General features: G+C 36.2%; 1 protein-coding gene across 6 annotated transcripts in view; it reads right to left on the bottom strand.

Annotated features, from left to right (window-relative positions):
- TTC8 (tetratricopeptide repeat domain 8) overlaps nucleotides 1–14,278 on the bottom strand; it is a 52,219-nt gene that overhangs the window by 22,705 nt on the left and 15,236 nt on the right. For 4 of the 6 annotated variants that reach the window (XM_025869493.2, XM_073895727.1, XM_025869492.2 and 1 more), the window contains 5 exons: nucleotides 12,448–12,568; nucleotides 11,312–11,375; nucleotides 10,825–10,984; nucleotides 10,519–10,608; nucleotides 7,461–7,505 (listed from right to left, as the gene is read on the bottom strand). In XM_025869493.2, coding sequence (XP_025725278.1) covers nucleotides 7,461–7,505; nucleotides 10,519–10,608; nucleotides 10,825–10,984; nucleotides 11,312–11,375; nucleotides 12,448–12,568 — 480 coding nt within the window. Of the gene's footprint in view, nucleotides 1–5,232; nucleotides 5,305–7,460; nucleotides 7,506–10,518; nucleotides 10,609–10,824; nucleotides 10,985–11,311; nucleotides 11,376–12,447; nucleotides 12,569–14,278 lie in introns of all 6 variants that reach the window. The other 2 variants (XM_073895729.1, XM_073895730.1) reach the window with 1 other exon arrangement.

Genomic DNA, 14,278 nt, shown 5'->3' with positions numbered 1-14,278 from the left:
GACAGAAACTCAAGTTGCTCATGTTTCCAGATGGCTCCACCAATTTTCCCTAAATAATCAGTTCCAGACCGGAGGGCTGGCAGCAGATGAATAGTAAAAACTGATCAAAGAAAAGCAGATGTACAATATATTAGAATACAATTTTAATATACAAGGCACAAAATGGATATTAAAAAATCCCCTAAGTTGTATGCTCTCCCCACCCTTTATCTACCGTCCAGTGATTCAAAGTGCCTCTAAACTCAGCGGCAGCCAAGCCTTTGGTGTGTCAGCCAGGAACAACTGCCAGGCCCCACTTGAAGACAGATGTAGAGAAATAGAGAAAGAGCAAGTAAGCAGAGAGAAGGAGGTCTAGAGAACAGGATCATGAAGCGTCAAAAGAGCAAAGGCACTTGGATATCCATCGTCTTCCACCACCACTATTCTATCTTTCTGACCCCAGCTCACATCTAGTGATGCTGAGGGTCAGACTCGTCTTTGCTGCAGACTGAAAAAGATCTTCTGAGCTGCTTTCTTATTTTACATGTGTTTATCCCTTTCTCTCTAATGTCTTCTAGTTTGTTCCTTCTAGTGCTTATTCAAGATCAGACATGAGATGATTAAATAGGAATTAGGATTTTATACAGAAGAAGTGGAAACCTTTTGGACAAAAAGGAAAGCAAATCCATCTTTACACAAATTTGAAGCTCAGGTGAAGATCTGGTGAATTAAAAACTCAGGTTATTAGTTAAAAGAGAATTCTCATGTTTTATTATATTTATTCTTTCAAGGTTAGAAAGCTCTTATTCTTTAGCCAGTGTTAGTATAACCATGATATCCAACAGTTAAAGTAACTCTCAGATTTCAGTTCTATTAGCTCAGAATATATCCCATATTACTGTCCATGTCTTAATATGAACTCTTTCCTGAAATGCAAGCCAGATGAGTTCCTTCGATCTCCTACCGCAGAGTTAATAACTTTTCCTTGTGTTTCCCCATCTCTTCTTGCTCCAGGGGAGACTTCTAACTATGCAAACTCTTTATAAAGAGATGATGTCACCACCCTGAGGTTCTAATGGACCTGAAAAAATCAACACCTCTATTTGAAAGCTATGGGAATTAAAAATAAGCCACACACTACTTTCATATGCTTATTTTCCTTTTTCCCCAAGCCAGAAATAAGTGGAAGCAAAAAAATACAGGGAAAAAGTATAACTTTCATTAGCATTATCTCTGAAAATACTCGAAAACCATATTTCGAACAGCTCAATTCAGGACTGCATTGTAAATATCTGAACATATTAATTTTAACTTAATATTTATAAAGAACTCTTCCAGCAGATAGATCATATTCACTCTCATATTGACTATAACAGACCTTCTAGGTTTTCAGAAAAATATGTCACTCTAAATTTGTCACATATTCTAATTGCCCAAGGTTAGATTTAGCACTTATTACAGGCTGCTGATTTTGCTTATGGTCCTAAAACAAGTCTTCCTACATAAGACGTCTATGTTTGTGCTGAACTGATTAAGGAAATTACCATGAATTGTTGATATAGAATAAAAATTGTAAAAAATATACACATTTTAGTGATCATTTATCATATGAACACTGAGGATTTACTAGACAAAACTATTTGTGACCTTTTCAAATGGGCCTTAAGTTCCTTGAGGACAGGCACCCCTTCTTACGCATCTCTGTTGTTCTGATATGTATCTATGCTTTTAAGAGGCACTCAGGAATGATGTGTTGATTGAATTAATTCTACTCCTTATTTCTGACTTATATTGAAAATAACTTAAGAGCCAAACAAAACTGTCATAGTAATAAGATTCATAATGAAAAGCTATTAACATTTTAAAATGTTAAGGTAATGACAGATGTATATTTCTTTAAAGCCTTTCCCAATGTTTAAAAATAAATGACTACATAATATTTAAGAATCTTTGAATGATTTAATCAATCTAATATCTAGATATTAGTGAAGGCCTAGAATGTCGTATAAAAGCCATAAGTTTATCAGAGTCCGTAAGGAGAGGGGACCTTGGCAGAGCTAGACTACATAATGTTTGTGAACACACCCAACCGAGTGTCCCAGTATATTTCTAAGTATCAGTGCTCCCACCACTAATATTTTTTAAAAACCAGCCATCCTTTAACTATTGTTATAGCTGCAACAACTTTAGGATGATTAAAGAGCATATGGAAATGAAGATCCCAGAATCCGCCCACTTTAATTTTGCCAGTACTGCCAGGATCACCCCAAAAGGCACAAGTGAGGAGAGAAGGGAATTAAGAACTCAAAGGCAAAAATACAGTTTTCCATAAATCAACTTTACTTATCGCTTAACTATCACTTCATAATATTCTCTATAGTTACCTACAGTATCCTCCAGATTGGTCTGTAGAAAAATACAGAATCACCAACCCACATGGCACTTAGTTTTGTCGACATTGCCCACACAAATGGAAAAACCATTCAGAATGGAAAGACAGGAGTATAGTTTTCCATGGAAGATCAATTTCATTCTTTCTTAACATTTAAGTAGGACTTCACAGTACCCTCCCTATTTGTCAATAATATTCTCTGTATCTGTGTGAAATAGTTTATTGAAAAAGAAATTTGGAGGCCACCCAAAGTAACTAATACAAAAGTACGTCTGATTTCTTAAACATGTGAAAAAGACAGTTTCTCTTTTCTTTTTCCAGCTACAGTTGTAAAACATAGTTTGGAAAAAAAGGTATAAAAATGCACAAATGCATGCTTTCTGCTCATTACCTAAATCCTTCTTCCATTGAGAAAATAACATTTGTGGTAAAAATCTAAAATGACATCTTAATGGAACAAGCTGATCCATAACAGAACTTTAATGTGATGAGCCCGTAACAGAGTAAAAAAACAGATACAGGGCATCTGTCCTACTCGATACTGCTCACATCCATCACAGCACCAATACACAGGCACTCAATAATTCCTTGTTTAAAGAATAACCCAATCAAGCAATAAGCCAATTAATAAATTAATGAATAAAAGGAAAACAGAGGAATGAACAATTTGTGCTTTTTACTAAATAAAAACAAAAATTGCTTAATTTCATGTTCTATAAAATATGTGTATTGAGGGTAAGCAGATGAAAATAACAAGAAGCATACAATTACAAGCATTTTAATTTATCACTGCCCCTAACTCATAGCTAAACCTATAAATGAAAAGTTGCTATAACATTATTGAAAATTTTGGAAAAAAATAGATAAAATTTTGGTAAAATTGGATAATTTCCATTAGTGCCATGAAGTATAGCTTTTTTATTTACTGTTGTAATGTAAGCTATTGGCATGATGTAGGCATTTAACAAATATTTGTAGAATTAACAGATGTCAACCCTGTAATACTTTTATTTCCATTTTTTGGTAATACCTTCTAGTATATGTTATAAATATATATGTTTAGAATGATAATTCTATTTAACATATGTGCTAAAGGGTATACTTTGTTGGCTTAACATTATAAACACTTTTCTGTTTCTGCCTAATTTTTATAATTATGATTTTTAATGGATGCATAAAACCTCGGCATGCAGTGTATTATAATTTACTATGCTCGTCTTCTATCATTGAACATATAGGTTATCGTCCAGTTTGCTTTGCCACTATGACCGATGCTACAATGAACATCTTTGCAAATATAGCACTTCTTTGTGAAATTTCTTGAGAAGGGAAACTACAGGAACAAATGGAATAAGTATGTTTATAACTATCTGTTTTATATTATCATACTCTTTTCCAAGATATTATACCATTTAAAATATCATCTATAATATATCAGTATAACAATTACACTCCTCTCTCCCAGCATTCTCCCTAAATTTCATAAATGCAAAATTGCAAGTCCAGAATTTCTTTCACTTACATTTTTCTGTTAGAAGGTGTATCTCTAATGTGCTTGTTTACTGGCATTTTCTCTCATGTAAATTTTCTGTTACTGGATCATTTCCATTTCCATGAAACATTTCCTAACAAAGTCAGATAAGCTTTTTCCTATTTAACAAACACTAACATTTTTAAATCATGCTCATGTACATGATTCACCCTTCCGTTGTCCTTCTATGTTGCGTTTTGTTTTGTTTCTGTTCACTGTGCAGAGATATATATGAATCAATACGTCTTTATCCTTTGTGATTGCTTCATAAATGCAACCAAATCTGTGAACTATTCTATTGCTTACTGATTTAATTTTTAAAAAAATTCTTCACTACTCAAATGTCTATAAGAAAGTTTTTAAACAAATTTTCTCAACAGTGTTGTTTAATGAAGTATAAGAATCTATTTCAAAAAGAGTCAAAAATTGCACACAATGTTGCCTGTTTTTGGAGTATTAAAGAGTGTTTCATTGTTCTAAGAATAAAATATATAAAATTTGTAGGTGGGGACTTTAGCTCTCAAACACAATTTTGTATCACTTCCTTGCTACTGAGATCTATTTGACAATCATTTTTGCAGTGCCTTTTCTCTTAATTTGTGGACTTCCTCCATTAAGCCAGGAGACACACTCCCTCCTATTCATTTGTTACATGCAGCTCTGGCCTTCAAGTCCTGTTCATGCTCCCAGCTCTATTTTCCTACATTAGAAGGCCTAGCATTCGAGCTTTCTATTAATCATTGCCTTTCAAACCATATTCTTCAGGAGTAGTTCCCAATCCTGGCTGAAAACTCGCATTGCCTGTGGAACTTTTAACAACAGATTTACCAGACATACCCATGGGGATTCTGATTCAGGAAGTCAAGCACGGATCCAGAAATCCATTATTTTAAAATTCACCAGGTGATGCAGAAACAGTAGGATTTAGGAACTACTTAAGAGCCCTAGGCTTTGAGGGGCTGAAGCTCACGTGGTGGAGGAGTAAGGAGTCCTGGTGGGTGTGTTCTTGGTCTGCTACTTCTGTTTAAATTCAAGCAGCCCTGCTTTTGTCTGTTTTATACAGCAGGGTCTGCATGAGATGTCATTTGAAGAGAAAGGTTGTGCTGCTTAAAAAAAAAATTTGAAAGTCACTGCTCTATTTGTTTAACGTTTTCAAATTTTAAGATTTTAAGATGTTCACATATTTTTTCACTCAATGAATATGAAGAACAGTGAAAGCATTCTAAAATACTCACATAATACGTAAAGGTTAAAGTCTGTTAAGACTCCTTAGAATCCTTAGAACCTTTAGTATATAATCAGTTAGTGCGGAGAATAAATCCTATTTTATTTCAATGTGGTTCCTATTCCTCAACACCATTATATCAATGCCAAGATGTAGAGCGACATCCTCAAGATGAATCTATTGATAAAGACACCATCACCATGATCTACAAACAGCGTACAATCTGTCTACTTTCTGAACCCACTGTCTGCAACTCCTCCCCTCACAGCCCTCACTCCAGCCACCCTGGCCTCCTTACTGTTTCTTGAGCAATCCAAGCGTGCCTCCACTCAGGGCGTTTGCAGTTAAAGTTCTCTCTGACTTACATATTCTTCCTACACAAGACTGTATGGTCCGCCCCCCTTTGTTAGGTCTCTGTTTAAGTGTCTTTTCAGAGTGGATTTCACTGACCACCTTCCACCCCATCCAAAATAGCACCTTCCCCTGTAGCACTGTCCAATCCCCTACCTGCTTTTCTGCTCTGTTGCTCTCATAGTACTTATTATCCCATGACACGTGATGTGTTTCTAAATTTGCTGGTTGTCTCTATTCCTTGCACAACCAGGGTATGATCTCCAAAAGGGCAGAGATTTTGTCGACCTGCTTCACTCTGTGATCTCAAGGCCTTAGAACAGTGGCTAGCACACTGTCTTGGCTTAGACATTTTTAGATGAAAGACTACATGTCTCTTCAATAAATGAATTAATCCTCAAAAAGTCAAGATACAGCTTTATGCTATGTAGAGATTGACTCCTTTATTTGGATGTTTCTTTATAAGGACAGTTTAACTACATGATTTTACATGTCACATTGAAAGCCTCTGCCCACCTTTATATTAAGTGAAAATGGCCTGTACCCACTTACTTACAGAAATATGCATGATTTCTGCTCCAACCTGGGTTTCCTCTCTTCCCTACATGGCCACATGCACTAGCACTTCGTGACAGACAACTTCCACATTGTGTGTATGGGGTGCAGGCTCTCACCAACAGTTAGTACCGCATCTTCCAAGATGTGCAGTGGTATCTCCACTTGGATAGTCTGTCACAATTTCAAACTCAAAATGCCTTCGAGTGAATTATCCAGCTTCCGTAGAAACTGACTACTTCCTTCCTTAATTATCCCATTTCTGTTAGTAAAACAATCTTTCTCGTAGCACCTTTAGGAGGCAGATTTGATGTGTGTCTTTCCTCTGTCCTCCACATCTAATCTATCATCATGTTCCACCACTTCATTCTTTAAAATATCTCTTTGATGCTCCCATTTCTTAGTAGATGGACAATTTATTTCTCACTCCATACCTTGCTCATGTTTTTACACTTTTTTATATTTATTTTCCTTCCTTCTCCCCAAAAATCTGACTGACTTTGTGGCTCTTTACTGATATCACCCCTTTGATTTTTTTTTTCCCTTTGCTACCTGTTGACAATTTCACAGCTTGGCAATTGCCGCTTTGTTTCGTTATGCCAATTTTATTTTCTCAGCTAGACTGCATGGCTTATAGAGTCAGGAAAAAAAAATATTTTTATTAGTTTTCCTAGCACATAGCACAGTGGTTGACACACAGAAAACACAACTGAGGAAAACGTTTTTATTTTCCTGAATATTTAACATATGGTTATAAAGCTTTTTCCCTAAACTAATAAGAAAAAGGGAAAATACTATCATCAGACACTGCGGAATTAACTACGTTCAATTTGACAAAATTTGTCATTTGCATATTAGCATGTAAAAAATGAAACACATGAAGTCATATGCATATACCCTTAAAACTCTGCCAAGAAGCTACCAAGATGATTGAATATTACTGAAGCTGGGTGATGGGTGATACTGCCTCATTATATCATTCTCTCTACTTGTGTGTGTTTGAATTTTTCTATCATAAAATGTTTAAGGAGGGGGAAGGGGTGCATTACAAAGAAACCAGAAATACTCATATGAGTAAACCTATAATAATATACTATATGGACTACAGGAAAGCAATGGATCAACAGTGCCAACTGTTAGCATGAAAAATAACCTGTAGCACAAGCACATTATGCAATATTCTCAATTATCTGTATCTTGCTCTTCAGTGGATATCTACATACTCTATGGACCAGGCACAGTTCTTACCACTTCTATATTTATAACATATTTTCCTCTTGAAACTGACAGTGGATTTGAAAGTATTAGTAATGCTCCAATTTTTAATAATTCCCTCTGTTGATAAGGTAAGAAATAGAACATTTCAGAATCAAAATCCCCAAAGTCAGGAAAATTACAAGAGAAAATAGCATGAATTCAAAACTTACAGTTTTAACATCATTTTCATGATGAAAGATATATTCAAACAAAGCCTATGAAGAAAAAAAATGCCAAAAATACATTAGATTTTATTTTAACAAAAGCACTCTATTGTTATATCAAAACTGAGAGACTATTTTGACAGCAGCTGGGTTGAACCAAAATAAGAAGGTACTCTCAAAGTACCTTTATGAGTAAATGGTCTATCCATTATCTGTTATAATCACCATTTTAAAATACAGCAATTTATACCTGATTCCTGTTTTTATAGACTACAAACTGGAAAACTCAAAGAACTAAACAATGTTTTTCATATTACACATACTATTTTACTAGAAAGAGACAAATGAAAAGAACAACTTTGGAATTATCCTAAAACAGATTCAGCCCATTCTTTTACACATTCTACATATATGATATAGTGATTATGCTATGGATAATGACACTTTAGACATGAGGAAAATCTGGAAGTTCCTTTTGAAACAAAGTAGAGCTTAAGTGTAAAATGGGAGGTGTAGATGACTTCACTCAACTCATCTGGATAAATAAGCATTTCCTGAAATACCCCTTGGTGGTATCACGTTTGTCTGTAAAGCCATTATTGGACACTTGCAAAGAGGCTAGCATATCAGGGTTATTACCAGAGAAGACTTAAGAGGCAACCAAAGAAAGAAAAAAAGAAATCAGGACAAGGCCCTTCTTTTAAAAACTATACCTATACCTCCACTTGTTCTCTTATAAAGAAGAAAAGTTTAGAGTGCAGTTGGTGCTCCCATTGCTGTGAAAAGTTACCATAAACAACTCAAGCAATCTTTATCAGAAATGAGTCCTGGTGAGTAAAGGCGAGTTGGAAACCAAAGACAGAAAAGGTGGGCATTATTTCTACAACACACTAAAAAAGCACAAAATCTAGTTCAGTTTAAATCTATTACCACAGACCAGGTCTGTTCTAGAAGCATCTTCATTTGAGGGAGATGCCTTCACAGACTGCACTCCCCAGATAGAAAACAGCAACGGGGGGGGGGGCACCTGAGGGGCGCAGTCAGTTAAGCAACTGACTCTTGGTTTCAGCTCAGGTCGTGATCTCAGGATCATGGGATCAAGCCCCACATCAGGCTCCACACTGAGTGCAGAGTCTGCTTAAGTTTCTCTCTCTCCCTCTTCCTCTGCACCACCCCACCTCCTCTCTCTCTCTCTCTCTCTCTCAAATAAATAAATCTTTAAAAAAGAAAACAGCAATGGTACCAACTAGCCATCCAGCCACCTCAAGTAAATGGCCTAAAAAGGCAGGGGAACCAGATATTCCATATGAGTTGCAGTTAATACTCCATTCTCACAAAGGTTAGGGAAATAAGTATAGCCTTACAATTCTAGTAAAATGAAGTTGACCAGATTGCTGTCAAATAAGAAATTAAGAAAAATGTCATCAGTGTTATTACAGGCTAATTCCCTATCAACTGACATTTCTTTTTCTGATTTTAATTTCAACTCTGTATGGCTAGCATCCATTCTTATATTCCTTAGTGTTTGACATTTAGTAAATATGTTAAACACCATTAGAACTAAGATTCAGAATGAACTCAGCACTCATGCACAGAATTCACAGAGATTACAGCTACAAACCTGGGCTAGGCTTAGACCAGTTTCAGCATCAGCTAAGTGCTCATGTCTCTGAACTATTCCAAGCTCAACTCCAAGTTTATCTTTACACTGAAAAGGTCATGGACCTCTCAGGCTCTTTCTCTCTCTCTTTCTCACTCTCTCACCACGCATACACACACTTACTTTCACTCTCTTTAATTTAAAGGAACATCTAATCTTTTTAAGATTTATTTATTTATTTGAGAGGGGGGAGAGAACGTGCGTGTACATGCAAGTGGGGGGAGGGGCAGAGGGAGAAAATCTTCAAGCAGACTCCCTCTGCTGAGTGCAGAGCCAGATGCAGGGCTCAATCTCATGACTCTGAGATCATGACCCGAACCTAAAGGAAAAGTCGGACGCTCAACTGACTGAGTCACCCAGGTGCCCCCGAGCAACTAGTCTTTGAGTAGTTAGAATTATTAATGTAATTCTCAATAAGGATCACTCAAGCCAGTCAGTGATAGTGAGATGCCTGCCTAATTACTAATTAGAAGTACATATTTTTTTATCTTCCTTTTGGACAGTCCTAAAATTCTACAAGGATAGAAGATTATTTTTCTGAGAGTAGTCCAAGATGAAAAAGAAAAACACACACACACTGAGGACCTTCTAAGCTTCCTTCCACAAAGATGATGCTGCATATCTGCTTTCTTTGTTATAAACTGCTATTCCTTTATCAACAACAGACAAACTATGGAGAGAGCCCAAATGTCCAATGACTGATGAATGGATAAAGAAGATGTGGTGTATATATATACAATAGAATATTACTCAGCCATCAAAAAGAATGAAATCTTGCCATTTGCAATGACTTGCATGGAGCTAGAGTGTTATGCTAAGTGAAACAAATCAGTCAGAGAAAGACAAATACCATATGATCTCACTCATATGTGGAATTTAAGAAAAAAAACAGATGTTCATCTGTTTGTTCATATGGGGAGGGGGAAGGAAAAAGGAAAGGAGACAGGGAAACAAACCATAAGAGACCCTCAATGGTAGAGAACAAACTGAGGGTTGACGGAGGGAGATGGATGGGAGATGGGCTAGATGGGTGATGGGGATTAAGGAGCGCACTTGTTGGGATGAGCACTGGGTGTTTATGTAAGTGATGAACCACTAAATTCTATTCCAGAAACCAATATTGCACTGTATGTTAACTAACTAGAACTTAAATTTTTTAAAAAGTTGCTGTTGTTTATCAGAGGAAAAAGAATTTCCTATAATAATGGTATATAGACTTTATTTCTGATTGACTTTACTTAACTCAAAAGATTAAGAGAAATTTTACACAGTTCAGTAATTAAACATTTCCATTTCAATCAAGACATCACCTTTCCTTCACAACTTTTTTTCTATTTCCTACAATGTTGTTATGATAATACATCTAACATTACTTCATAACATATAATCACTTTAAGTACATACCTTTGCCAATTTAGGTTTCTGGGCATATTTTGTTAAATTCAGTCTAGATAAGTTTATAAAAGGTCCATCAGGACTTGTAAGCATGGAAGCCTATGGGGGAAAAATGACAGAACAAGAGATCTGAGACTTTCTTTTAAAACACAAATTGAGTTTAATGAGCATAAAAATTATAAAGGCAACATAAGTAAAAAAGAATCACCTGTAAAAAATCTTCCATATAACTTTCCACTATAACAATAGCAAAAAAATGATATAACATAAAGTTACTTGGGTAATACAAACTATGGTAAAGCTGACAGAATTTACCGTTCCCAGCCTGACAAATCTTCCAGATGAACTGGTGATAGGGCGAGCTGTGTAGGCAGTTCTGGGAGTTCTGATGGCCTGCTCCATGGTGCCAGGCCTTCCACTCTGTGTGCCAGGTCTAAGGAAACCTGTAATGGGTCTTCCAGCTTGAGTGATTGGCCTGTGAAAAGTGTACATTGTGAAAATACAAAGAAGGTCAATAAAGGAAGATTCTCCTACAGTCTGGTCACTATTTAAGGACAGAGGGTATGAAACAGAAGTACAGGGGCGCCTGGGTGGCACAGTCGTTAAGCAACTGCCTTCAGCTCAGGTCATGATCCCAGGGTCCTGGGATCGAGCCCCGCATCAGGCTCCCTGCTCAGCGGGAAGCCTGCTTCTCTCTCTCTACTCCCCCTGCTTGTGTTCCCTCTCTCGCTGTGTCTCTCTCTGTCAAATAAATAAATAAAATCTTTAAAAAAAAAAAAAAGAAAGAAACAGAAGTGCATACCTTATAGCTGGACTAGGCCCTCCCGTCTGATTAGTTCCAGGGAGTTTCAAAGATGTGCCAGGGCCTGTGAGATGAGATGGCAAATTCAATTAATATATTAGTTGTTAATCTGTAAAAACTGTCAGCTAACATAATTTTCAGAAATGCGCCGGCCTGGTGCAAAGGACATTAATAATAGGAAATGTATTTTAGGGAAATGTGTTTGAGACTGGTATTTATTGAATATCTATCATGTTATTTTATGTTATCTCATGTAATCCTCAAAGTCTGGAAGGTAGGTAGTATTCACTTGTTTAGCAAAGGCTTAGAGGGTTAAGCAAAGAGGTCAACCTGTTAGTAGAGCTGGGGTTCAAACTCAAGGCTAGCAAGCTTCAAAGCACCAAAAGACGGTTCTATACTCATAGTTTATTTCTGATAATAAAATCTAGAATTGGGACATTTTAGCTCCAAAAGAGCAAAACGATGGGGAAAAAAGAATTCTAACATGAACAATATGTATTTTTTCTCAATTTTCATTTGAAGCTTTAAAAGTTATCATCTTTCAAAACATATAAATGACTGATAACTTATAACTATCAAATACCAGCAAGACCACCAAATGTCGTGGTAATCACTAAATACCATTTGCACTAGCACATCCGCAAGCTGGGGACTGGGCTTCTGTGACAATCCCAGCAGCATTCACAGGCCAGCATATCACCCCGTCACCTCACATCAAGCATTAGAGCAAATCACCTTCAATTATTACAGTGAAGTGATGTTTTCCAGTGATCTTTTAAAAAAAAAAAAAATCCTTTTAGAACACTTCTGTTGTTTGGGTGCTTCCTGGGTTGCAATTCTCAGTTCTGATATACTTAGATAAGCAGTTCAGCTAGAATGCATTTTAAATATAAAATATTTTTAAATGCATAATATGGCTTTTATTAAAAAATGGCTTTATACAGCAATCTCACATCTTAAGTTTAAGATAATATAATTGAATTGGGGAAGGAAAGTCTTTGTACTATATGGCAGGATAGAGACCATTTACTTGATAAATGTTTTTTCATGTATATGTCTTGTGTTTCTTTTATATACAAATAGTATTCTTCCTCCTAATGGCATTTCATTTACTTAAGGGAAGAACCAATACTTACGTGGAACTTGAGCAATAGCATTTTCATCCAGCATCATTTCTGCAATTCCTTCCTGATCTACATCAATTTCATCTACGTACACCATTTCGGTTAGTGCTCGTGCCTTTAAAATCCAAGCTGCCTATAAGCATGGATAAAATAAAGCATATATTAAGTAGTATTAGAAGTACTGCCTATAGGGGCGCCTGGGTGGCTCCGTCAGTTAAGCGACTGCCTTCAGCTCGGGTCGTGATCTCAGGGTCCTGGGATCGAGCCCCACATTGAGCTCCCGGCTCAGTGAGAGGCCTGCTTCTCCCTCTCCCATCCCCCCTGCTTGTGTTCCCTCTCTCACTGTCTGTCAAATAAATAAATAAAATCTTAAAAAACAATACTGCCTATGGAAGCTTTATTATTGTCTAACTTTTTATTGGGCATGTTTACCACTTAGTGCATTATACTAATTTAAAGAACTATGTCAAGAAACTAATACAGGAAGGCAAGGTCATTACTAATCAAGAAATACCCATTAGATCAATTACCTAGTAAATAAAAGTGTGGTATTGCCTGGTAGTCTTCTAACATGCCTTTTTATAAGTAAAAGAAGATCTTTAGAGAAAATTTTACTGGAATAGTAATTTGAAAACAAATTAATTAAGCTACGACCACAGTGCTCTTTCTGCCTTCAGGACCAGAAGTCCATCATGAAGACTTCCCTGATGGGGAAACCTACTAAACCTACTTACTTCTTGTCTTTGTCCTAGAGCATTCTCTTTACATTTCTATTATATGTACTTACCATATTCGAGAAACTATGTAATTATTGGGCACATGTTAGCCCTCCCTTCCCCAGAACACAAGCCTTTTTACCTTGTTTAGTTCTGAATTTTCCATAACACCTATGGTTTTTGCACACATTAGGTATTCCAAAAATGTTGAACTGAACTAAGATCAATTTCTCCCAATTCCCAATAACTAATCAACACAATCTTGGTTTGTGATCTAGCCAGTAGAAAAACTGCCATAGAGTGTGTGTGTGGGGGGGGGTAGAATGGAAAACATAATTAAGAAATCTGGAAAATATCAGCTTTGCTCTACCTTGAGAAATTAGATGTCAAGGTCTGCACAATTAAATATCTTGTTAAACATTTAAAACAGCCTTATCAGAAATGTTTACTTTCTGCTTCACTAGAGACTAGAAGCAGAGAACAAAAAAGTCCTCATGTAAAGTACCCGGGATGCATTCATTCAGTCAGTCCATATCTATTGAGCACCTCCTAGTTACATGGCATTGGGCTAGGTTCTGAAAAGGAGACATGAGAAGATTAAAACTTGGGATTCTAATTTCCCTGAACACATCACCTACTTGAATTAAGTGACAAGGCAAAGCAGTGCATGATAGGTGACAGGTGTGTGGTATGGAAAATAGTTTAATAGGAATTAAAAAGAAGAGATCTTTTTGTGGGCTAAAATAATTGGAATGCATATATTAGACAAAAATTTTTAAGGAAAGAAGAAACTCTTCATGCTTTCACTTTAATGGGAATAAAGAAGGCTGCCTTCATTGCATCCTTAGGTTCCTAAAATGAAATTATATTTGGTTAGATGATTGGGTTTTTTAGCTTATACTTTCCTGGGTAAGGTTTACTGTATTCTCATCAGATAACTTTTAATAAAATGTTTCAACTGTGTGGATTTAACACCATTGAATGAGCAGAATATGGAATCAAATACTTAATTTGTAAAAAAAAAAAAATTCCAATTGGAACTGCATCTAATTATGGGATCCACTAAAGTGTGGAAACAATTGGAGGTTTTCAATCCTCAAAGATCAGGAAGGTTGGCAGATCTATAC

Source organism: Callorhinus ursinus, unplaced genomic scaffold, assembly GCF_003265705.2.
Source record: "Callorhinus ursinus isolate GAN/ISIS: 27379988/994484 unplaced genomic scaffold, GSC_fseal_2.0 scaffold8, whole genome shotgun sequence".
In the NCBI taxonomy this organism is placed as follows: Eukaryota; Metazoa; Chordata; class Mammalia; order Carnivora; family Otariidae; genus Callorhinus; species Callorhinus ursinus.
This window is presented reverse-complemented; position numbering and strand designations above follow the sequence as displayed.